Source organism: Antedon mediterranea, chromosome 7 (genome assembly GCF_964355755.1).
Source record: "Antedon mediterranea chromosome 7, ecAntMedi1.1, whole genome shotgun sequence".
NCBI lineage: Eukaryota > Metazoa > Echinodermata > Crinoidea > Comatulida > Antedonidae > Antedon > Antedon mediterranea.
The window spans coordinates 5,044,553-5,070,127 of record NC_092676.1 but is presented as its reverse complement, the minus strand read 5'-3'; the positions used below and the strand labels follow the sequence as shown (position 1 = coordinate 5,070,127).

At 35.2% G+C, this 25,575-nt stretch overlaps 3 protein-coding genes across 5 annotated transcripts; 1 reads left to right on the top strand and 2 right to left on the bottom strand.

Annotated features, from left to right (window-relative positions):
• The first annotated feature begins 87 nt into the window (after positions 1-87).
• On the top strand, positions 88-4,068 carry LOC140054305 (uncharacterized). Its single transcript, XM_072099241.1, has 3 exons — positions 88-133; positions 670-2,413; positions 2,523-4,068. The coding sequence occupies exons 2-3, from the start codon at positions 676-678 to the stop codon at positions 3,122-3,124; spliced, it is 2,340 nt and encodes a 779-aa protein (XP_071955342.1). The 5' UTR covers positions 88-133; positions 670-675; the 3' UTR covers positions 3,125-4,068.
• A 3,326-nt stretch (positions 4,069-7,394) lies between these two features.
• LOC140054177 (uncharacterized) lies at positions 7,395-16,396 on the bottom strand. Of its 2 annotated transcripts, none has more exons than XM_072099071.1 (9): positions 16,214-16,396; positions 15,346-15,415; positions 14,376-14,447; positions 12,896-13,081; positions 12,280-12,319; positions 11,509-11,715; positions 9,985-10,087; positions 9,049-9,222; positions 7,395-8,557 (listed from the first exon to the last, which is right to left on the bottom strand). In XM_072099071.1, exons 1-9 carry the CDS (start codon positions 16,285-16,287, stop codon positions 8,365-8,367), a joined length of 1,119 nt encoding a protein of 372 aa, XP_071955172.1. In that variant the 5' UTR covers positions 16,288-16,396; the 3' UTR covers positions 7,395-8,364. The 2 variants fall into 2 exon arrangements, with proteins under 2 accessions (XP_071955172.1, XP_071955170.1); XM_072099069.1 differs by having other exon boundaries at positions 7,396-8,557; positions 9,049-9,225.
• Positions 16,397-19,031: 2,635 nt separating this feature from the next.
• LOC140054990 (lysosomal proton-coupled steroid conjugate and bile acid symporter SLC46A3-like) lies at positions 19,032-24,845 on the bottom strand. Of its 2 annotated transcripts, none has more exons than XM_072100135.1 (7): positions 24,719-24,845; positions 22,736-22,866; positions 21,264-22,235; positions 20,694-20,825; positions 20,495-20,578; positions 19,985-20,141; positions 19,032-19,874 (listed from the first exon to the last, which is right to left on the bottom strand). In XM_072100135.1, exons 3-7 carry the CDS (start codon positions 22,222-22,224, stop codon positions 19,814-19,816), a joined length of 1,395 nt encoding a protein of 464 aa, XP_071956236.1. In that variant the 5' UTR covers positions 22,225-22,235; positions 22,736-22,866; positions 24,719-24,845; the 3' UTR covers positions 19,032-19,813. The 2 variants fall into 2 exon arrangements, with proteins under 2 accessions (XP_071956236.1, XP_071956235.1); XM_072100134.1 differs by lacking the exon at positions 24,719-24,845 and adding an exon at positions 23,636-23,750.
• Positions 24,846-25,575: the final 730 nt, after the last annotated feature.

Below are 25,575 nucleotides of genomic sequence, written 5' to 3'. Positions count from 1 at the left end.
ATGAAACATTATTTTTAAAAACATGTTTAGCGCCACCTATGTTCGAGGATCTTCTAAAAATTTATTGTGTTTCTCTCTCTCGTCGTCGACCCATCCATCTGCTCTCACAAACAAAGACTAGACAAAATAACAGGTAAAATATTCGTCAAATGTGCTTTGTTCGTATTTTAATTTCGGTTTTGTTTCCATAAAATTATCGACAAATTGTGTTTTAATTTGTCTGCTTTAAAAGTAAGAAATTATGTTCCTGTAGTAATTTATATTTTATACATACAAAATGCGTACATATCATCACACTGCACGGTATATGCATATAATTTTCTGTCAAATTACCGGATGAAACCATTGTTTATCGAGGGTGGGACTGTATATGAGAAACAATTATGTAAAACATACTAGGCCTAGCAAGTACCTGGATTTGTATTGTGTTTAGTGCGTATTTACTCACTAACTTATGACTTATGTAGTAACTCCATGTTATGACTTGGCCTATATACATTATACAGTATTTCAAAAGGTGATGTAATTTTTTTTTAAATGTCAAAGAATTAATGACCAATCATCAATGGACAATCATTAATTAAGCAATAATCAATGTATTCTCTAATGACATTAACCTTGTTAAATTCTAACCTTATTTTGTTTTTTCCCCCTTTTTCTTGTACTTAGAAAAATATGGATAGTGAGAGTAGCGATTCAGACTGCGGCGAATTTAGCTTTACTTGCGATAAGTGCCCATTTGTAACGAAAGATCTACACGAAATTAAAAAGCACACACGTGAACACAAGAAAAAAAACAAAAGTTTGGCTAAAGGCAAGGTTAAACTTGAATTAAACAACGGAAAATCAAAAATAACTAAGAAAAAAGCAGAAATTAAGAAAGAAAACCAGGGTAGGCCTACAAATAAAGAAAAGCACAACAATTTTGATGAAATTGAAAGATCAACAAATTACAAAAACATTAATATTGATGATTCAAATAAAAAGGAGACTTACCAGATTTCCGAAGAAATTAATGTTCATTTTCTTGAATCTAACATAGATCCAGAAATTTATGAAAATTATCTTCAGGATTCTCCTCCTGGTTTTTTTCATGATGATGATGAGAGTCTCATAGAAAGTCCTAAGTCTAACGAAGATAATAATGTCACAGAAAATATAAAGTACGAGGGTGAACATGTGAAGCAGTACAAAACCCGAACCAGTAGCAGACAAAGAATTCCTAAAGAAAATAACGATACAGAGTTTTCTTATTATTCGGATATGATTGATGATAGTTCTATAGAGGGCGATAAACAAAGCGAAAATGCTGATTTATTCAAGTGTACAGAATGTACATTTTCAGCGAGTTCAAGTCCACTCCTAAAACGACATCAGAGAATTCATCAACACGCAAAAGTGCCGGTAGATCGTATAACATGCGAGGAATGCGAAGTGGATTTTAAAGTGAAGAAAGATCTCGTTCTTCACGAATTTGAGATTCATAATAAACCTGTCCCGCAAGCTTATAATTACCTAATCACCCCAAGCAAATGTAAAATTCTTCCAGACCGTTACAAATGCTCGTATAATTCTTGCGATTTTTCCTGTAAATTTCTCTACATATTAACGAATCACAAAAAGAAAAAGCATCGGCTGTCTGCGCCGAAACCTAAACCATGTAGGAAGGTCAAAATTGAGCCGATTGAGGGTAAAGAAGACCGCTATCATTGCTCAACTTGCGGGTTTGTTTGCAAGTTTAAAAAATTATTACAGAAGCATAACCAAGAGGAGCATAAGAAAACGAAAGGACCGAAGATTGGTAAACGAGGTTCAGTTCCCGGAAAACATTGCGAGTACTGTAAAGAGTACATCATAGGAAGTAACAATCATTATCTACGACACTTGTGTACGCACACCGGCGAAAAGCCGTTTTCTTGTGACGAATGCGGGAAATGTTACACGGAAAAAGCGAGTTTAAACCAACATAAACTGACTCACAGTGATGCTAACGATTACCTTTGTGAAGATTGCGGAAAAGCGTTTAAACGTGCAATTAATTTAAGAATGCATAAACGGATCCACCTGAAAAACAAACCGCACGAATGTTCTTTATGTGACTACAAGTGTCGGAGGAGAGATTCGCTCGGTCTACATATGAAACGGAAACATCTCAGAGAAAAAAGACATTTATGTGATCATTGCGGGAAGGGATTTTTTAGCGATCAAGAACGCAACCAGCATCTGAAACGAAAGCACCTTCCCCGCCCTATGCCATTCGTTTGCCCCCTCTGTCAGGAACCGTTTAAATTTGAGTACAATATGCGTGCTCACTTGAAGACCCATCCAAATTATAAACCAAATAAATGTTCGTATTGTGATTTTGAAACGCGTACCAAAGCAGCGTTGAAGGACCATATTAAAAAGCATACAGGTATACAGATTGTTGCGATTTTTTATTTTTGTTTATTATGATTGCGCAACCCTAAAGCAATAGATCGTTTGCACTTTATTTACTATATAATCATTTATTTATTTCCTAGGTGAGAAGACCAAATCATGTGACCTCTGCGATTACGTGACCTCGACCAGTAGCAACCTTTACAAGCATCGTAAACGTACACACGGCATAAACAGTATTCGACCATTATCTAAGCTGAGCAATGACCAATGTGCAACGGTGGTGATCGAATTAAGTGACCAAACTCAAGTAATGGACAACACTGAGGCTATCATACAACTTAGTACAATTAAAGAAGTGATGAACATGAATAACACACCAGACAAGGAGAATAAATACACTAGTAACGTTATTTCCCAAGCCCTGGCTGAAGCCCGTATTGCTCAGTCAGACGTGTACGATAACATTGTGCCGATGGCGTGTTCTCCCCCACCTGTTAGATCGTCACAAGTTCAAATGCTACCTCAAAACTTCCTCTCTTCTCTCTTACCGATGAGTCCTGGTACGACGCTGTCTCTCGGTTCTTCTAATCTTCCCATCATTCCTAGCACGAACATTCCGTGCACGATGAATTCTATGTTTACTGAAAGTGTTGTTTCTCCTGGGTTGACAGCTAATCTAGTCGTGGCTGCACCAACAACCAATTATTATACTAATCTAACGACATACCAACATTTACAGTGAATAATAGGCAGGTTTCGCAACCTTACGAATACGATAACGTCACATAATTGTGAAACTTTTGAGCTGATCCCAATTTCATATTCGTAAATTTGGTACTAACATAATATACAATAGCTGAACCCAATAAAATATCTCATTAAAAGCATAATAATATTCAAATTCAAATTATAGTTACATGGAAATATTCAACAAATATATAAAGGACACAAAGTTGAGATGTAATCTTAATTATAAACTGTTGTTAGTTACTAGTGTTATCCAGTATTTGTCATAATTGTGCAATAAATGCAATATTATTAATAACCCAGTTGAGACCAAACCGTATTGAAGTAGTAATGTTAAGCATACCATTTTGTAGTGGTATTCATTCAGCTTTTAGTGTGGTAAATTCTAACTATATCAGGGTTAGATCCATATTTTTCAAACAGGGTAGATAAACAGTCTGTCTAAAATAATCCAACAGTAGTTCATAATGTCATTTTAGCTGTCAAAGCGACGCACTCCTAGATCTGCCCCTATGTACCGCTCATTGAAAATCATGGAATTTTACAAAAATAAAATGTATTACACCAGTGTTTTCATCACAAGTTTTCCACTTGGTGAATGAAACATTCCTGAGCTCCGATTGGTTGCAAAAAGTAGAAAAAGATGCTTTTAAATTCACCTAGTGGGAAACGGGTTTAAGCAGTTTGACTAAATAATTATATCTAGAGCCTTGATCGTGTTGTGTGCGTCAATGGCCGAGGTCCTTGCAAGTAAAACAATTCTTATATAGATTATGTATCTAGATAACTGTGATGATACAGTATTAGTGCTGTATAGGTAACTACTGTAGATAACTGTAGATGTGTTGTATATTAGTATCAGGGGCTGCATAATTTATTTGTTAAAGTACTGTACATTGTTCTTCTCATTGTAATAATTGTATTTATGAAAATACATAACTGTGCATGTGAATAAAAAATTAGTAATATTTACATTTCATATTTTTATGATTGACTTAAATTGATTATAATAATAGTCTGTTGAAAACAGCATAATTTTATTTTTTTAAAGCAATCTTTGGTTGTTTTAATCATGAAAGAGTGAAATTTCAATCTTCCTTATGATTGAAACAAATCATAATAAAGATTGATTTTTAATGCTTTTTGTTTTCATTTTAAACTTATTGTTTTAATAAATCTTAATTTGGTTTGTATCAATCAATCATTCAAAATTCAATCCAGGAAGATTGAAATTTCAATCTTCCCTGATTAAAACAAATCAAAATTTAGACGAGAAGTTTGCAAATTTACTTGTTTACTTGTTTCCCGTACACTTTCGTCTACGGGATCGAGGCGAAGCACTCAGTGCTTAAAAGCCCCTCTTGGCAATAAAATCATATTCTATATAGGGTGAAAACTTCAGCGGGTGGTTAGACCATGCGACGTTAAGTTTTGCTTTGAACAAGTTCACCGTAGCACATGAAACTACATCCGTAGGCAGAGCATTCCATAAGAGAATAACTCTCCTGGAGAACGTGTCCCTCCTAATATTAAGACGAGAGCTTTTAAACTTGAGTTTATATGGGTGTCCACGGGTCCGAGATTCTAGATCAAATTCAAAAAATGTGTTGATCGAAATACGATCGAAACCTTTAACAATCCTAAAAACTTGGATAATATCCGCTCTCTGCCTTCGATATCTCATGGTAGGAAGACCAAGAATTCTCAAACGTTGTTCATAAGGAATATTACGGTACCTAGGAATCAATCTTGTTGCTCTTTGCTGGACCTTCTCTATTTCATCCTGATCTTGTTTTCTGATAGGATTATAAACAGTGTTACAATATTCAAGCGTTGGCCTGACAATAGACTTATACAGCTTCAAAAATCCATCTTTATTCAAGAATTTAAAAGATCTATAAATCATTCCTAGTTTCTTATTAGCTCTTTTACAAATATCCGCTACATGCAAATTAAAGATTAAACTAGGATCAAAGGTAACACCTAGATCTTTCTCCTGCTTTACCTCATGTAGTAAATTACCAGCCATTGAATACAAGAAATTGGGATTATCACAACCATAATGAAATACCTTACACTTAGTGTCATTAAAAGGCAATTGCCAAACATTAGACCAATGGGAAGCACTGTCAATGTCTCTTTGAAATAAACCCGCATCATCAATGTTATTGACCACTCTATACAACTTGGTGTCGTCTGCAAATAAACGTATACTAGATTCGACAACATCAGGTAAATCGTTAATGAAGATTGAAAATAAGATTGGGCCCACAACGCTACCCTGTGGAATTCCACTTAATACTGGAGCCTGTGATGACAATTGACCATTGACACTAACTCGTTGTGTTCTATTTGACAAATAATTAGAGAACCATCCTAGTAGATTTCCCGTATACCAAAACCTTTCAATTTGACTAGAAGCCTTTGGTGTGGCACACTATCAAAGGCCTTTTTATAGTCTAAATAGACACAATCAAAGCTATCATGGTTATCCAGGTTAGTAGTCCAACTCTCCAGGACATCAAGTAGTTGTAATGCACATGATCTACCTTGTCTGAATCCAAATTGCTCATTGCACAAAAGACCATTACTCTCAAGATACATTACAAGTTTATCCCTAATAATCCTTTCCATCATTTTCCCTATGACCGACGTTAAACTAACCGGTCTGTAGTTAGCCGGGTCCTCCTTTTTGCCTTTCTTAAATATAGGTATTACAATTGCCTCCTTCCACGATAGAGGGACCTTCTGATCATTGAATAATCTAGTGAATATTAGACTGAGAGGGTAAGCAATTTGATCCTTTAATTCAATCAAAACCCGTGGGTGAAAGCCATCAGGGCCAGCTGACTTATCTATAACTAAGTTAGACAACAGCTTATGAATATCTGACAAAGAAGCCTCAATCTTTTTATCAAGATTCGGAACATTCGATAAGTTCTCCTTACAAAAGACACTGCTAAAAAAAGAATTAAAAGACTCGGCTTTATCTTGGTCATCTACAACAAGTTTACCTTCAACATTTCTAAGAGTAGGAATACCAGATCTGGTGTTTAACTGAGAATTTACATAGCGCCAAAAAGACTTTTCATTGACTTTAACCTCATTTGCAATCTTATTTTCGAAGATGCTTTTAGAACTCTTAATCAAATTGACAGTATCATTCCTTACTCTAATAAACGTGTTCCATTTGACACTAGCACAGTCATGCCCTTTACGTTTTGCTTTGATATACTGTTTCCAGCATTTATTCTTCTGTTTAATAGACTTATCAACCTCCTTAGTATACCACAAAGGTCTCTTAACATTTCCAGACAAGTGTTTCTTACTCTTTGGAACAAACTGTTCCATACCTCTAGATAAGATCTCATCAAAAGAACCGTGCGAGTGTAACCCGTCCTTATCCAATAACTCAGTGTCCCAATCGACACCATCAAGAAAACCACGAAACTTATCATAATCAGCATGGAAATAATTTCTGACCCCTACTACCTCTTCTTTGATTAAATTAACTGGAATTTTAAATCGAAGTACCATATGATCACTCTTACCTAATGGTGGAGCTTGAAGGACCTCACTAATAGAATCCTCATTAGATGTAAGTACCAGGTCCAGAACATTGGCCTGTTCTCCTATTCTGTAACGGGTTGGGTCTTGTACATGCTGAGCTAAAAATAAGTCATTAATGGTGTCAAAAAAATTATGACTATTTTTACCATCTTCACCAGTCACATATCCTAGCTCCCAATTAATACTCCTATAATTGAAATCTCCAACTATAATAAAATCAGAACAAGAAAAGGATGCCACTTTTCTAAACAGAGAACACAAAGCAGAATTATTGACACTAGATCCGGCGTCACTTCTATACACACATCCAATTAAAAAGGTGCGATCCTTGACTTCAATCTCAACAAACATGGATTCCTCAAACAAAATATCTTTAAACAAAACCGGAGTGGCAGACATCCCATTTCGAACATAAATAACAACTCCTCTACCAGATGAAAGCTTTTCATTTGGCAAAAACATCTGAAAACCAGGGATATGAAACTCTTCTATAGACAATTCAAAAAAGTACTTCTTTGTCAAAGGAAAATTTGCTGTGACTGTAACCCTCTCAATGGTTTGGCATTTTCGCGATGGCCACTAGACTATGTGCCTGTTGAGTCAAAAAGTCATTCTTCGAATGCTAAAAAACATAGCATGCTCAGAACAAAAGAATTTGTACGAGAATTAAGCTTATGTGCAACACATTATACAACAAAAACAAGTATATTAAATGCCATTACAATATTATTACTTGATTCTACAGTCACATAAAATTTATTTAATATACTCTATTTAATTTAAAAAAAAAATGCTAAAAATTCACATTCTTAATACACATACTATATCTACTACTATTATAATTTCAGTTCACTTAAAACAAAGAATTATGTAATAAAAAATATGCAATTTATTTACAAATATTATACAATTCACATTACATAAAAATTCATAAAGAAATGAATCATAAAAACAACCCTGTACATGTATATTATTATTAATTTTTCTCGTTGACTAAAATCATCTATAGATAGGAAAGGAACTTTCCATATAATGTATGTAGAAGGATAACCCCCTTTCACACTGACGAGACAAACGCCTCTCTCAAAATATATTTTCAAATTAGTTTATACTGCATAAAGTAGTTTAAAACGCATTTTATAAAATTGTTACCAATTAAAACTGTTATATGCATTCAATATTCAAACATTACATTGACAGCTATTGTTTTACAGTGATATATTATTATTATATATTGCAGAAAAAAAACCCCATTGAGATATATTAGAGTATGTTGCATTTGCCTATGGATCCACTATACACAGAAATGACTTCTATATCCATCCACAATACAGTACAAACATTTTAAAGAGATTTACCTTGTTATATACTGAAATTTCCATTAAAATATACAGTTCAGTCGATATGAACATATAAATAGCATAGGGACTCGTAACAATATATGTGTGCACAGCCTCTGTTGTTATAAGCCGACAAATGAATATTATTTGGTGGCAGCTGTAAAACCAGAAGGGGAGATAAAAACTGTCCATACTAGTAGCCTGCAAGTTCCAGGCTGTTATACACTTACATTAAAACAATTGAAAAGTATTAAATATATCAACTTGTATATACGGCAACAACTACTTTACCCCTGGTTTTTTTAGGCATCAAACACCATTCTTTTCACAATGCCGTACCCACTGACATAGGCCCTTGGTAGAGTAACCATTGGGGCCCACTTCGATTGTCAGAGTCAGGGCCTACAGCTAGATTCTCTTTGCCGTTGATGAGTTGTTTATCTTGACCTGTGACATACTCTTTATTGGGACCTTTTCTCAAAGCTGGATCTTGCCCAGTTTCTGACACATATTTATCACTAGAAAAAGTTTAAAAAGAAACATATGAATAAAAATTAACATCCCATACAAATGATATAACATGATGAAGGGCTAGTGCTGCCCGAAAGCTCTGCTAATTTTTATGGCTGTTTCTGTTTATATGTTTTGAATTAGCTTTTTGCTTATTTTATTTTGTATCTCCATTTATTTTTGTATCTCCTTGAGATCCAGCCACTAATACCCACAGCTTTGTCATTATTTTCAGTATTTTGCCTTTGGATAGATATATAATACAGGGCGCGCGTATCAATTTGATAGCTGTTGTGCACGCACACAATTGAGAACTATAAGTGCTGTTTCGTTGGACCACACAGAGGGTTGCAATCCAATTGAATTTGAACAATACCATGAAAGCCTCAGTGGTCTAATGGTTAGGACATCTGCATATCAAGCAAAGGGTTCCAAGTTTGAATCTCGGTTGGGGTGGCTTTTTCTCATTCTCACAGATTTTCTCTATAGTTTTACTTACATGAGCAAGTCAACGTTGTGACCCTTAATAAGGTTAGGATCCGGTCCAACCGCTAGGTGAGAGTTGAACGTTTTAGTTTGTGATTTAATTACAACTGGAGCAAACTTCACTCTACTGTCAGCCAGTTTGGATTTCTTGGGACTGCTTTTCTTCGGTTCCTGCTTTGGTCGGGTACTACTACAAAAATAATTGAATGTTAAAGATGTATTTTTCCCAAAAAAAACAAACAAAGATTAATTAAATCAGAATGTTATTTTGTAGTTTTAATAAAGTTAATGCCTTTCTTAAAAAAAACCAAAAATGTTTTCTCATATAAAATGACCAAATAAATATGTCAAATTCAAAAACTCATTGGCTGGCAGCCAAATTTGACTATAAAGTTAATTCCTTTCTTAAAAAAAACAAAAATGTTTTCTCATATAAAATGACAAAATAAATGGTCAAATTCAAAAACTCATTGGCTGGCAGCCAAATTTGACTGTTTTTTTGCTTTAAATTACATTTTTTTCCCAGATTTTTTATTCAATTTTTTTTCAAAGTTGATAACTATTATGTGACATTAAAATGGCATATTCAACAAAAAAAAATTGAAAAAAAAAAAAATATTTTTTCAGGGGGACAATACATCTTTAAGCTCTCTCTACACTATCAAACTTTATCTGACAAAAAAATGTGATGTGCCCAAACTGTATATGGACATGATGATGTCATATCATAACCATATTTGGGCACATCACACTTTTTTGTCAAACTATAGTTTGATAGTGTAGACAGAGCTTCACCTCAAAACAACATAACATTTTTACAATAGAATAAGCTGAAATTACAAACAAGCAAAATGAGAAAAAAAATAAAAAGAAATTACATTTTTTATCTATAATTTATATAATTGTACCAAATATCCAATTTATTTATAAATAAAGTGTTTTTATTTACCTAGCTGGTTGAGGTGTTGATGATGTACTGGAAACAGACGGACCTGAAACATTAGAGAGTGAGACTTCAAAGCTGACTGCACTGGGCGAAAGTCCACGAGTTACTGATGAGTTTACAGAAACAAGCAACAGCAAGAATGAAAAAAAAAAAAAAGAAATAACAAAATATAGTTACTATTCTAACACACATAATAATAGTACATACATAAAAATATTTTTATTTAGGCCTTAATATCTATCAGGTGGACTGGGGGTTGTGAAGCTGGTAAGTGAACATGGAACAGAAATGGCCACTCTACCACATAAATGCTTAAAGCTCTGTCTACATTATCAAACTTTATGTGAAAAAAAAGAAGTGATGTGCCCATATATGGGCATGATGATGTCATATCACTACCATATTTGGGCACATCACACTTTTTTTTATCAAACTAGTTTGATAGTGTAGACAGAGCTTTAGGCAATAGAACAATGAGATCCTATCAGCTCATTCCCATACATTCGAACTACTAGAATTTATTGCAGAAAGGGATTCGGACGACAATAAATATGAATACCGTATATTTCGGTGTATAAGTCGCACCTGTGTATAAGACGCACCCCCTAACTGAGAGTAAAATATCGGTATTTTTTATATCGTCGGTGTATAAGACGCACCTTATATTTCATCAAAACATGTTTTTTTAAATTGTTAATCAATATTATTGTAATAATATATTTTGTTATATCTGCAACGGCGTCCTTTATTTAGGTTTTTTCTTAACTAGGCTCGGCCGCGCCCAGCCTCAACAGCCGCAACATCGAGTGCATGACCGTGTGTGTAACATGTACGTGTGGGCTATAGCCTCGCTCGATCATTTCGAGAGGGCGCACGTTTTCACGGACAATCGTATTCGATTAGTATCTATATGTATGTATCCGAGAATTGAAGTGTGTACGCTAGGTCCATGCTATAATCACCTGGAGAATATACTAGTCGAATACCGTACACCATGTGGCCGCCAAGAGGGCTTGCGCTGGGGGTACGGCGATCGTGCGTATAACTACTGTATAAATAAATACTATTCCAATCGTACGTAAACGTTTTTACAAATGAAATTTTAACGCCATAATGAACAAATCTTTTCATCATATTTAGTATAACATTATGCTAAAATGCCTTGAAAACTAGGCAGAAGCAGGTTGCCGTTACGTTAGTTAGTTACTGTAGCTAGGCCTAGCCTACTCAGGCCTAGCAAACGAGGTGACGATAGCCTAGCCTAGGCCTATCAATCTGTGTGGTGAGGCATTTATGTTCGGTGTATAAGACGCACCCTTAATTTAGAGGTCAAATTTGCGTGTCAAAAGTGCGACTTATACACCGAAATATACGGTATGCATGTGAGTAAGTCAACGCTTTTGATTCGCCACGAATAAATTTGCTCTTTGGAAAAAAGGCTTACTATTAAACCAAAGAAAATCTTGAATGGTTTTAAAAACCAGATCCCTGCGGGGAGCTGCGGCATCATAATATTCAAATACACACCTGATGAACCAGCAGAAAGGGTCGTTTCTTTCTTTGGTGAACTTTTTGCTTTTGCAGTTTCCTTTTTAGGCCGCGGTCGTTCATCGTCTTCTGCCATCATCTTGAGGACGTTAGAAGCTTTTGTGAAGTCGCAGTTTGTAGTTTCAATGGCCATATCAATCAACAAACTGGATACTTTAGGATATAGTTGTGTTAACTTCCTCTTCACTAAAATTAATAAGCGTAAATGATTGTCGTTGATTATTGTTGTAAATTATCTTTTAAATCATCGCAATTCAGTATTATTTAAAGATATATTGCCCCCTAAAAATTTAATTTTTTTTTTCAAATTGTTTGTTGAATATGCCATTTTAATGCCAGGTAATAGTTATTCACTTTGACCAAACTGGATCGAAAAAAAAATTATTTACCTGAAAAAAATGTAAGTTAGAGCAAAAAAATAAATTTTCTGTCAGACAATGGTTTTTATATTAAAGTGAAATAATGATATTTGTTGTTTTTTTTACAGAAGTGAATAACTTTATTAAAACTGCAAAATGGCCTATTTAAAGTCTGATAATAATCTTCATTTTTCATGTTTTAGGGAACAATTACATCTTTAAAGATAATTTTAATAAATATATCATTATGAATGAAAAGTAGACACATCGCTGCGGTAAAAGTGCTGGCCCCTATTTCAAAATCCATCAATTTCCAGTTAAACAGACAATTGATAGTACAGTAATACATTTAATTTAGTTTTTGCGAGAGGTTAAAAAGCGCAATACTCACCATCTCTTTTCATTGCTTCTGTTGGTTTCGCTGGAACTTTCTGAGAAAAAGTAGTTTAATCCGTTAATGTCAACTTATAATTTCAACGGTTGAGGCAAAGAGATTGTAGCCCATTCAAAATAAAGGAAACTCCTACTATATTGAGATTAAATCTATAAAGCTCTGTCTACACTATCCAACTAGCTTGACAAAAAAATGTGGTGTGCCCAAATTTGGTAGTGACATGACATCATCATGTCCATATATGGGCACATCACATTTTTTTGTCACATACACTTTGACACTGTAGACAGAGCTTTAGGATAAAGGTTTCAAATAGAAAAGAAAAAGCATACACTTGCAAGATCAATGCATGCATGTACTATCCACAAGATCACAAGACAACTACTAGTTTGTTGTGAAACAAACTACTGTTCAGTTGATGACAAAATAGATAAAAAAGGTCAAATTCCATAGATAATATGTTTGTTAAGGAACATCAAAACTACAGTATTCTACTGCAGTTACTGCAGCACTGCAACTACATTTTGTTTAGCAAGAGTTTTTGAATACATATTGTTTATTGCAGTGACTGCCTCATAAACAGTGTCAACTTTATTTACAGAAACAAACTTACAGCGGCTTCGGCCTTGCGACGATTCTCCTCCGCTTTTATTCTCGCCGCTTCTTCTCGTCTCTTTTTGGCTGCTTCTTCACGTCTCTTTTTCTCTGCCTCTTGCCTTTCTCTGGCAAGCCTAGCTGCTGCTTCTCGTTCCTTCTTTTCATTTGTACAAGATGTACAGGTATCACCAGCTTTAGCAACCTTCAAAAAGAGCCTTAAGTAATTAGTCTTGTGTGGTTAAGGCATGATTTTTTCGACCTAATTGTAGCTCTGTCTACACTATCAAACTTTATGTGACAAAAAAATGTGACTAGTTTGATAGTGTAGACAGAGCTTTACTCTCAAGGTTGTGTCCTTGGTACCATGGATAGAAGAATACTTTACACAAAAAGAATAGAATATCATGCTGAATATGAAGATGCTATTTTATTTGTGTGATAGGCACAGTGTAAAAGCCCATATACACTAGGACCATACCGATAAATAGATAAACACACAATTTTCTTACATAAAACAAAAGAAACAAGATATGTATTCGTTCTAGAATGATGATGATCATTGCTGTCTTTGATAAAAATTATATTTTTAAAAACCCAAACAAATGACGTCATGATCAATAAAAACAATAAAATCATAACGATATTATTGCTTTTACTAATCATGACATCATTTTAATGTGGGCGTGTGAAAATATTATTTTCATCAAATGACAAAGGAAGCATACCATAAAACCTCGAAAAGAAGCCCATGGGCTTCTTTTCGAGATGGGCTTCTTTTCGAGAAGGGAGAGATTCTTTTAGAGAGTAGTTTTGCAAACTGTAGAGGGGGGCTTCTTTTTTAAATGAATGCTGTAAATTTTGTGAATTTCTACTACAATATTATGACTTTTGAGACATTTTTTCAATCATGAAATTATGTTTAATATCCTGGACAAATCAAAAAACAATATAAAAAGAAAAAAAAAACAGTCCTATGATTCACCGTCAAATACAATCATTTGTGGAAATTCCCTGCCAATTTTACATATTTGCCAACGAAGCAGACATGAAAAAGGTACAAGATGCGATCAGAGCACCATTTGGACGACAATAAACTGTAAAATATTAATGTATGATAAACACGATCATACATATTAATTATTATCATCAGTCTGCATCACAAGTATCTGGCATTAAATTATCCTACTACAGTAACTCTTAATCACGTGTTTGTACTGTATTGTTTATTTCTGTTCCTTTGACGTTCAGTTAATAAACCTACATTCTTAATACAGTATAGTAGTTTATCTCGAAAAGAGCCCATACTATCTTTTCGAGGTTTTACGGTAGATGGTTATCCTAGAACGAAAACTTTTCTTGTTTCTTTTATTTTATGTAAGAAAAATGTGTGTTTATCTATTTATCGTCCTAGTGTAAATGGGCCTTAATGTGGCAGACACGGGCAAACTGTATTTAGAACAGTTAGCATTGTAATGTACACAAATTAAAAGTCTTACTTCAACGGTACGACATGTTGCGCACTTGGGTTTAACCATTACGGTCATAGGAATGCTTTGAGCCATCCTTTGCTGTAACGAGAAAACCAATTACAATAACAATTTAATAAAAATTGGGTAACAATAAGGCAAAAAATGAGGCCACCTATGATTTATTCAATATTTCAATGTTAAAAAATATTGTTAAAAAATATTTATATACTGAGACTCCACCCTGGCTCTCTTTCTTATATTTCTTTTATTCCTGTCCACCCAGGCAGCACTTGCCAGCTTTATACTATGACGATCCAAATTCCTTCACTTGCACTGATGAAGGGCTAGTTTTGCCCAAAAGCTCTGCTAACTTTTCTGGCTGTTTTACTTCTCGTTTCGATTTAGCTTTTCGCTTTTATTTTGCATCTCCATTGAGATCCAGCCACTGATACCCACAGCATTGTCATATTTTCATTAATTTGCCTTTGGATTTATATATACTGTATATAAGTAATTAAATAAAACATAACAACATGCAAACAAAAAACCTGTTTAAAGTCCCATTCCCTACGTTTTTTAGATCTAATTTAAGGTCACAAACTACATTGAATGTAAAAATAATCCTATTAAGATAACTTTTTTTTCTTTATACGGTTAAAATGTGAGAAATAAGTTGATTCTAGTAATTTTAGCGGCCTGCTATAAATCCCAAAATGCATTGCGCGTGGATTGATATTTTTGTTTTTCTTCTGTAATTCACTCACTTTTCGATCGATCGTAAGGCCAAAACAAATGGAAGACTCCTAACTTTTCAGGGAAAATACCGGGTTTTCCCCAATTTGTATTAACAAAGTCTGGCAAAAATAGAAAGACAATTAATGCAGCAACTAACCCAATTGTAGGGAAGAGGTCTTTAAACACACACACTAAGACAAAAATATGTATTATTTGATATATTTATCTAGATTGATTAAATATAAAAAAATGAACAACTCACTTGATTGGCATAATAATCGGGTCGTGGATCATTCCATTGTGTAGAACGGGTGGCATGGTTTACATAGAAGCTGTGAAAATTGACAATTTAAACAAATAATATAATATTTTCCACTACTGTACCGTCTGTGCATTTAGATGGCTGGGTAGGTGTACTGTAGTAATTATAAAATCATAGGAATTTTTTTTAGGAAGATTTGCTAGTATGGTTGCTTCAATCATTGATGATTGTTAAATTAATGGTTAAAAAATAAATGGTTATATATGTTTTGAGTTGGAGAACGAAGTTTAATTCGGGTTAGTGCGAAACAGCAGTAGTGCCGACTCTAAAACTAAAACTAGCCTAAAACTAAAACTGGGCATAAGACTTCATGGTTATGTACCATCACCGCCGCGCAGCGGGTGAATGTTTTTAAATTGGGTAAGCTTGAGAGTGCATTTTTAGCACCGAATCTGCTGGGTGTGTGACACAGCATTACACAGGTAGTAGGCTCCTCCTGAGTTGAGTCCTTATATTTACTTTATATGCCTAGCCTAGAGGCTTACTAGGCTAGGCCTAGCTAGCACTTTCTAGCTAAAGTTACTTAACAAATTTTGAGACGAAATAAATGCCTAGGCTAGGCTTAGTAGGCCTAACAAGCCTAGGCCTAGAGTAGGTAGACAGGATAGGGCCTAACTACTAGTAATAGGCTATAAGGTAGCCTAGGCCTACTACTAGGCTAGACTAGTACTAGGCCTAGTTATTAGGCCTACTAGGCCTATGCCTAGTACTAGTAGGGCCTAGATAGAATGTAGGCCAGGCCTCTAGGCCTAAGCCTAAGGCTATAATTAGCTACTAGCTAGGCCTATCTATAGTAGGCCTTACTTACTAACGACCAAGACCTGGATCATATTTTGCTTCCCAATTGGGAGGAAGTGGACGATGCTGCCACGATTGATCCATTATAACTTTATTGTTGAAAGAAACGAAATACAAAATTAGATTGTTTTTATAACATTTGTAAACAAAACGAAGAGAGAGAGAGAGAGCGAGCTGATGCTGCACTGCTGGAGAACTGCTGCACCCAACGATTAGCGCATGCGTAAGATAAGTTAAAATGTTGTTCGTTATAGAGGGGGCTCTATTAAATTTTGTTTTCTATATAAATTTACGTAAGGGCCAAATTCGGTAAATCACGCGTTATTTCTAGAATGTTTACTCGATGGTATATAAAGTTGGTTAGAATCTCGGTACTGATTTAAACCACCAGATGTAACCCTGTTTACTAATTAAATTGAGTTAGATAATTAGTTATTGACAATTAAAACGAATTTAGGTTGAACGATTCGCCCCAAATAGGGGTGTTTTCCGACCATAGTATACAGTACCTGCACACAATAATACGAGGATGCTTCGCACTTTCCTATCTCCTCCTACGATAATTGTTTTTAATAGCTGAAAACCGGTTGAACAGCTCGAGTACAGTATCATAATGTTGAAGACAGGCCGGTTTTCTTAAAAAAATACTATTTTGATAGATTTAATATACGTTTATACAAATGTATTGATTTGCGATGAATGGAACATTCCAAATCTCTCAGACTCCCAGTTTGTAGGTAAATTTATGTGCCCTCCATGGTTTAACACAAGTAGGTAAATTACTTTGAGAATAAACTTAACACTGAGATATGGCATTTCAATACTTTGACAATATTGTAAATACTGAACGTAATAACTATTTTGGTCGCCATTTAATTTGAATCGAAATTTTCTTACTGTGAATGTGGTTACTGTTTATTGTATTAATTAGTAATTATAAAAAATATAAATGACTATAACAGGGACAGTTTTAGTTTTGTGGACTCATTTTAAGACAAGTTTCTCCTTCGGAAGTAGGTCTAATTCCCAGTGTGCTAATTTTAGTTGACTACATTAATCATCGTGTCTATTTATTCGTTTCTGAAAACGACGATGTATTTATAGTCCTGCGGTACGTACATTTTTTACGCTGAAACTACTGTGTATTCGAGAACCATCTGTAGACACGACCTAGATGGTACGCGAGCGAAGCGAGCGTGCTATCTAGTTAATATTAATTATCGTATCCACTTATTTCTTAGAAATAAAGAGTAGTTTTATAAAAAACATCACCTCATCACAAATAATTGTTTTAAATGTTTTTGTTGAATATGCCAATTAATTGGCAAAACATTCGATCGAAAAAAAATAAACCAAAGGGGTTTTGGTTGAATTTAACAGTTTATTTTGTCATTTTATAAGCGAAAAGCGAAAAATGGTCTTTTTCTCTATGAATCTTCATTTTTATGTTTTTGGAGGACAATACATTTTCAATTATATCTATATCAAAGAAAATTAAATCAAAAGCAACTCGATATATTTTACATTGACCAATTGAAATAAAAAACCGTAATTATTTTTTAAGTCAACAGGACACCTGTAACGATACACTACAAATATGACACAGTCAACATGTCACTATTATGTTCAGTCAACATGTTTTTAGGTACGTGTTTAGCGTTGCGTGCCACACATGGCAAATTAAACACGCATAAAACCTAAACGTGTCTTTATATTGCTCCACATTTTCAACAATCAACACGTCACTGATATGTTGAGTTGGATACAGACTACATGTTTAGAATGTATTCATATCTAAACATGCTTTGTGTGGAAAAAGTGGGTACAAATAGATGTTACAGTGTAGGCCGGTGTGGAGTCGATCCAAGCGACGCATAGTCAGGCCATAGTACTGTATTATTTAATCATCCAGCAACGTGAATCTTGCTGGCTTTTCTTGCCTTTTTGCAAACTACAAGGTGTCTATTGCGTTGGCGAGAGTCGTCCTGTGTCTCGCGGATTCGGCAATGCAGACCATACCACAATGTGTGATTATCCGATTGGCCAAATCAAGGCCCTCTATAGTTTCTCACCTAAACCCGTTGCGGAACTTGAAAAATAGTTCTGTGTTGGATTCCAATGGGACTGACAAGGTACGCTTTTATATCTTTAAAATCATTAAGCTCTGTCTCTACACTATCAGCCACCTGTATGTGACAAAAAATGTGGACATGATGATGTCATACTACATTTGAGCATATCATTACCATATTTGGGCACTCACACTTTTTTGTCAAACTAGTTTGATAGTGTAGACATAGCTTTACGACACACTTACCAAGTAATATAGGGCGATTAATTAGATAATGCTCCAGATTCTCGGATTTATCTACGAGTCTACATACGTTTGTAAAGTATCAGGTATATTCCGTAATATAGCACGTGTGTGCGTCACATGTGACTGTAGTGTATCATGGAAGGTTATGTCATGGATTATGAGTCAGACAATGTGATAGGCCTACACATGTGACGATGTGTCACGGAATTTGCCATAATACAGGACGAGTCGGCTGGTAAATCGTTAAAAACTAAATAATTGTTCATCAAATCAAACTGATCTGGAACGACCTTTATTTATATATAAAATATACAATTCTAACAAACAAGATAAAATAGTAATTGTACAGTAGTACTAAAAGTTGTATCCATTCTTTATAATAAATAATGTCTTTTGCACTAAGCTAAAATCCAGGACTCTTCTTTATACAATACAATTATATAAAGGAGAGATTAAATAATAATATATATTCGTACTAACATGTATATATATTTATATAAGTTTTAAAAAAAGAGAAAAGGGAAAGGAACAAAAAGAAGAAAAAAAAGGGAGAAAGAAAAGTGAAGGGAGAAAGAAAAGTGAAAGGAGAAGTAAGGGAAAAAAGAAAGAGGGAAAGAAGGAAGAAAGAAAAAAGAAAGAGAAAAGGGAGGAAGAAGAGAAGAAGAAAGAAAAGAAAGAGAAAGAAAGGGGAAAAAAAATAAATAATAATAATAATAAATAAATAAGAGAGTCAGTTTCACACAACCAAATACTGTTAGAGCTAGCAAAACAGAGTTCACATCTGAAGTTGGCTCCAAATACGAAGAAGAAGATAGTGACAAATAACCTCTATTCATTACCTGTTGGCAATTACGGTAAAGACTTAAGCTTGGTTCCCACTAGCGACGCAACGTAACGCAATCTACGCAACGAAAGAAAATGCCCTTTCGATAATTGTGTTTGCCCCCGCCTACGTGAAATCAAACCTGCGATGTTTCCAGCACTGATGCGCCGTCGTTTCCCACTTGTGATTGCGTAATACAGTACTTTGCGTCGATACGTCGCTGCATTGCGTCTCTAGTGGGAACCACGCTTCAGGTATTCATACAGCCTGTTTCCACTAGGCAAATCTAGAATTACTCTACAGCATAACAACGCTTCGATAATAGCGCGAGTAAACATTGTTTCTTGCGAATAAATTCGCCCAATAGAAAGTAGGCTTTTCCCGCGCGTATGCTCAGTTATTGATGATCCATCGAATCGTCTGCACGAGCGTTTTCATCATCATCATCCTCCTCCGCTTGAATAGTATTATCAGACGAATCTAGTCGTGTATAGTATGATCCATGACGTAATTCTAAATATTTCAATACGCCTAATTAAGAGTAAGAACAAAATTGTAATTAGTAACGTAGTGAGCAAATTGGAACTTCTTCCTTTTACGCCTATTACTTTTTCTACAACTTGCTAATTAGGCCTACTTACCAAACTAAGCACATGTTTATCAGCAATATCCCAGTCATGGTGATAAACACAGTTGCAGGATACGTCTCAACAGTCATCTTGTACAGACTACCAAGGGTTATGGGGCCTAGAAACAATCCCAGGCCTTCCAATGCGCCGACAAATGCAAACAACGTACCTGCGTGCAAAAATGACCATCGTTAATATTGGCGAAAAGTCGTTACAATGTCAAAACCATAGTTAACATGCGTATACACTATTATAAAATAAGGCATATCCTATGTTTTTGTGTTATTATGCTAAATTTTTCCAAATAAATGCTGAATTGGACGCAACAGAACGACGTAGGCCAACGCAAGTGAGTTGACCAATCACAAGCGACAGCTCGGGTGATCTATCGCGTCGTAATTCCACAAATTACTTGCGGTGCGCTTACGTCATGGATCCTATCTATATAAACGTACAAATACACCAAGTCCTTTAACAGACAAAATCCTATCTCTAGAAACGTAAACATACATCAACTCTTACCTTGTTCTTTGTCATCAACCGTCTTAGAAAGTAATGCCATTAAAACAGCAAACGGAATATTTCGAAGAGCTCCGATTCCAGCCACTACGAATTAAATAAGAGAAAGGCTAGAGACATTGATACGCAATTGCATGGAATAATGTAGTATCTAGTGTATAGGCTTACGATATCCTTTTAGAATAATTGTCCTCTTCCTTACCAATAAACAGCTCTTCAGTCGTTGTGGCAATTCCGACTCCAATCATTAACAGGATACCTGAAAACAGGCCTACGATTATCATTCCATAGTCTCCTAGGCACTGTTTTAAGATATAACCACCACAAAGCAGACCTAATGAAGATAAAAGTTGTTAATCAGAGTTTTATTTGCGTGAATGTCTCGATCGCTATGTAGTGTTTTGTCATCCGGGTTAGCTGCCACTTTCATGAATGGAAAGTAATTTGACCAATCACAAGCGGTTTGTTGATTGTTCAAAATATTTACGTTAATAGTTCGCAGTACGTACTTCCGTAACGAGAGCACCAAGCTGCATCGTGATACGGCAATTACACGTAAAATTAACTAGACTATCTTTCTATCATCCAAGTATATCTCGACTCATATTAAATGAATACAATTGCACATAATGGCCCGTTCTAGCTTAGTTATTTAGCCGGCTAAATTGGTTGCCTACCCACAAGTTAGCGATAATTGGCTCATGAAACCAACAATAACTAAATCTGAACGTCCCCCACAATGGCCTTGAAAGGGCAAGCACACAGTTCTTACCAATTCCTGCAAATATCGGCTGTGACGCAGAGTAGTAGCCAATCAAAACGGAGTTCCAGCAAAACGGTTTTGAAAGCACCTTCAAATACACGACAGGCATGAAGTATATGACGGTAGTAAACACAAGAAAATGACAAAGAAACAGCAAAATAATCTTAATTCGTCTCCGAGATTTGTTGGAAGTAAACAATATTTTCACAGAATAAAAGAACTTGGTAAGGCCAAAGCAAATAGATTGTTTTGTTGTGACCGTTTCTGGTATAATAAATATTATGTATGGAACAACTATCATAAAGAGGCCAGCTGCAAGACAATATGGCGGAATAAATCCTGTAGCATCGACCAAGTATCCGACCCCAACTTGTACAAGGCCAGAGCCACACATTATTAACGTGTGTAGTTTTATAAATTTCATAGTGCGTTGGCGCTTTTTGGCAGTGTCAGCCACAATGGCTAAAGACACGGAAAAGAACAACTGGTATCCACCGAAACAGTTACAGATAAAGTTTCCGATCACCAGATATGTCAAAGGCAAGGACAAATATGCCACAGTTATAACAATCAGACATTGGGCAATTATTCCAAAATTTGATAATAATAGAGGTATTTTCCGTCCGATGGTATCACTAATAGTGGCGAATATTGTTGTTGAAATTAGCAAAGGGAACGCGCCACATGCTCCGTATGCTAGGCTCCATGCTGTAACCTCTTGTTGTACTTGGTCCTGTAGTGAACTATCATTGGCATCATCTGAATCGTTCAAACAATTCGATTTGCTTGTCTCCGATGTCAGGTTGTATTTTTGCCGTACTCGATGGTTAACATACTGTATTGTGATTGGCGCAGTTAGCCCAACAACACCGATCATTACAAGAAGCATAGCTGGTTCGATAAAGACACGACGTGGTCGATTGGCACCAGGTCTTCTGACAATTGGCGGTTCTTTTTCTGTCGTATCCATAATTGAAGTTCCTGCAAGAAACAAAGTGACAATACAAATAGTGTTTTAGCGTAAGCGCTAGGCCGGCCAAGTCATAGCATGAAATCAGCACCGGGCTCAAGACTCTCCTCGACCATGTCCATAATATGCTGGTGGTAGGTCTTCTTTATAAAGAACATAAACAGACTGGAGGTCGAATGTGCCTTAAAGAACCCATCTTTCGGAATAGTATGGGTTATCCCAGTGTAGACGAATGAGCGCCGTTTACTTGCCAGCACGAAACGAATAACCATTGACCTGTACGTCAGCCCAGTAGGCTGTAAGACACGGGATATTCCCACATTTATATATAAACGAATTATAATAATATTCACAATAAAGTAACACACTTACGATGCAAAACACCGTATGTAATGTGTACGCACGTGCTTTAGTTACGTGCTAATTATTCTAAACTTCCACAAAAGGTCTTTCTTATTTTGTGACTCCCCATCTCGTTCGAGAAAGTATGATAAATTAGTACTGTACTCACCTTAAATGAATATGTTGCTTTATACGCCGACGACACCATCTGTTCTAACCAATATATAGCGGCTAATTGATGGAATGCATCGAGCTTTGTCGGCCTACCTGTAAGCCTCCATGACACATGAGTATGCCTACCTATAAAATAACATGTGATACCTGCACATGTGTTTTATTGCTTAAGTACTGTATACAGTAATACAGATTTGCACACATGCGAGATATCATGTTTTGAATCCCAATCAGGTACGAGAATGTCTCAACACATTCTCAATTTGCCTTCCGACGACCAACGCCAACCCCCACCCCACCTCAATCTCATTTGACTATACACTAGTAGTTTACAGTAATACATGATGGGCAAGGAAAAACAATGCTACAAAACGGCCAGATGTTTTATATATAAATCCTAGGCCCACATGTTCAAAACGGATGGTGTGATATCGTCGAGCTGTAAGCCGATGCAAACGCATAAAGTGTGATGTATTATTCAATCGCCAACCAACAACCAAACTAGTTTGATAGTGTAGACATATAGCTTTAGAATGAATGATTGGAGTTATTTTTTTTATAATTTTAAAACTCTGGTCTAGTAGATTGCTACTAAGATGCAGACTAAATATTCAGATAAAAAAATAGGCTACAAGACAACTATATGCACTTTTAAATAGTTAATTAACACAGATTGTTTGTATATACATTACAGGCTAGCAGGTGCAGGCTAGTCTGGGTTCCAGACGGAGTTTTGTCTTAATATTAGTAAAAAGATAAATATTTTGGCACATATGGCGTTTCATACGTATACTACTTGATTTTGGATATTTTCAGAAAAAAATCGAAACAAAAACAAATAAAATATTTATAAAAAAAATGGATACAGACTTGTCTAAAGTACAGGCCTACTAACCTCGGGTTCACTAGAACTAGGTCATGTTTTCATCTGTTTTGGCCTCATCATATTTAATATCAATAAGACCAGGCCAGCTACGTAACATTTTCCAACCTGACGCAGTCAACGGTTCTGTACTTTTTAATGAGGAAGTAAAATTTGTTCCGAGAATAATGCGTCATGGTTCATTTAATTAGAAGCAATCATTCGACAACGTGTGTCGCTCCGCGTTGTTAATTACGGGGCGCCGTCCGACACACTACATAATTATTCTGTCATACAAAACATAGACATATGTAGATATAGACAATATAAAAGACAAACAAAATGGTTTGTAAAAGATAATGGTTTGTAAAAAACAAATCATTGTTTGTCTTTTTCAAACCATATAGTTTGTCTTTATAAACAAACTATTTTTACAATCAATGATTTGTCTTTTACAAACCATTTTGTTTGTCTTACAACCAATAGTTTTTCGGACAGAGTGTGTCGGACGGCGCTCCGTAGTTCATACTAAATTCTGATAATGCTAAACATGGATAATAAGGTGAAGATCTGACCATCTTCGAATAGATCGTGATTTTTTTTAGTTTCAATAGGCCTAGTTATTCACTTTATTCATTGAATATTTCGCTTATAAAAAGATAGGCTTAAACATCAACCAGTTAGGCCTAGACAACAAGGCTTCAGTGATTTTTTTTTTCTAATCCCCAGCAGGTCAATGTAATGTTGTGTGACATTATACGGCGGCAAATAGATCTAGGTGATGAGTTAGATATAAAGCGGCAATACAGTGTATCAGAGCCAATTACTCATTGGTCAGAAAATTTAGTATGTGTTCTGTCGATCTGAAATGTGTTATATTTAGAACATATTGTGTAAATATGTATTGTGCTACATTATGGTGCAAATAATCAGGGTACCTTGCGATCTCTTGAGGTATGCTACATTCAATAATAGGTTAAGAATGTTGTTGCATATATGAAATGGACCAGAGATTCCGAAATAAAAGATTGAATGAACATTAAGAATACAAAAATAATGCTTAAAAAATACTAAACAAACACATTAACAAAAAAATAAACAAGAAATATTTCTTACCAAAAACGCCGCTCGACTTTTTGACTGTTTTTGATTGTCTTCATTAAATGATGTTTTCTTAATGATATTCTATTAAGAAATAATGATTTATTATAGCAGAATGACAATCCAAAAAACCCAAACTGACATGGTTGAAAATGATTCAACAACAATTAAATGAGTTAGGTTAAGAATATCATCTACACCGACATTTAAACTTTGGCAAAGTGACAGAGCAACTCAAAACAAATAAATGAGGGCGCTATGTAGACAAAGACAAGCGTCGGAGGGGTTGGGGGGTCGGATGTTATGTCAAGACAACCTATACAAGTACATAATAACTAATTTCCAACAGGACTGGAATATTATCACCTATAAAAGAAAGGAAAGCTCGTAAGGACTAAGAAAATAATGTAATTGAAAAGAATATCATTTAAAGTACACTATTCTAGGAATTTTTGCTAACAAAAGCTCTTATCTTTAGCATGAAAACAATTCATTAAATATATCAAATCAATAATAATAAATATGTTGATTTATTACAGTTGTGACACAGGAGAAATAATAATAATGTAGGCCAAAGTGCATTGTTATCAATTATGCATATGCCACAGTGGCTTTGATAACGATCGTAACATATTTCGCTAAAAAATTAAACAAGCTTCGACTTAGATTTGATTGGCTGAATCTTCGGTAACTGTTGTGAGTCGTTGATTGGCTGACTTAGTAATGTCGTTCCACTTGCGTATTTTGAACTTCCTGTACAACGACCGTTGCTGCATCAAATCCATTATGATATATGCATAATTCATAACAATACTTAGAAATACACGTCGTGTGATTGTTAATATTGTTTCAACTATATTTATTATATTGAA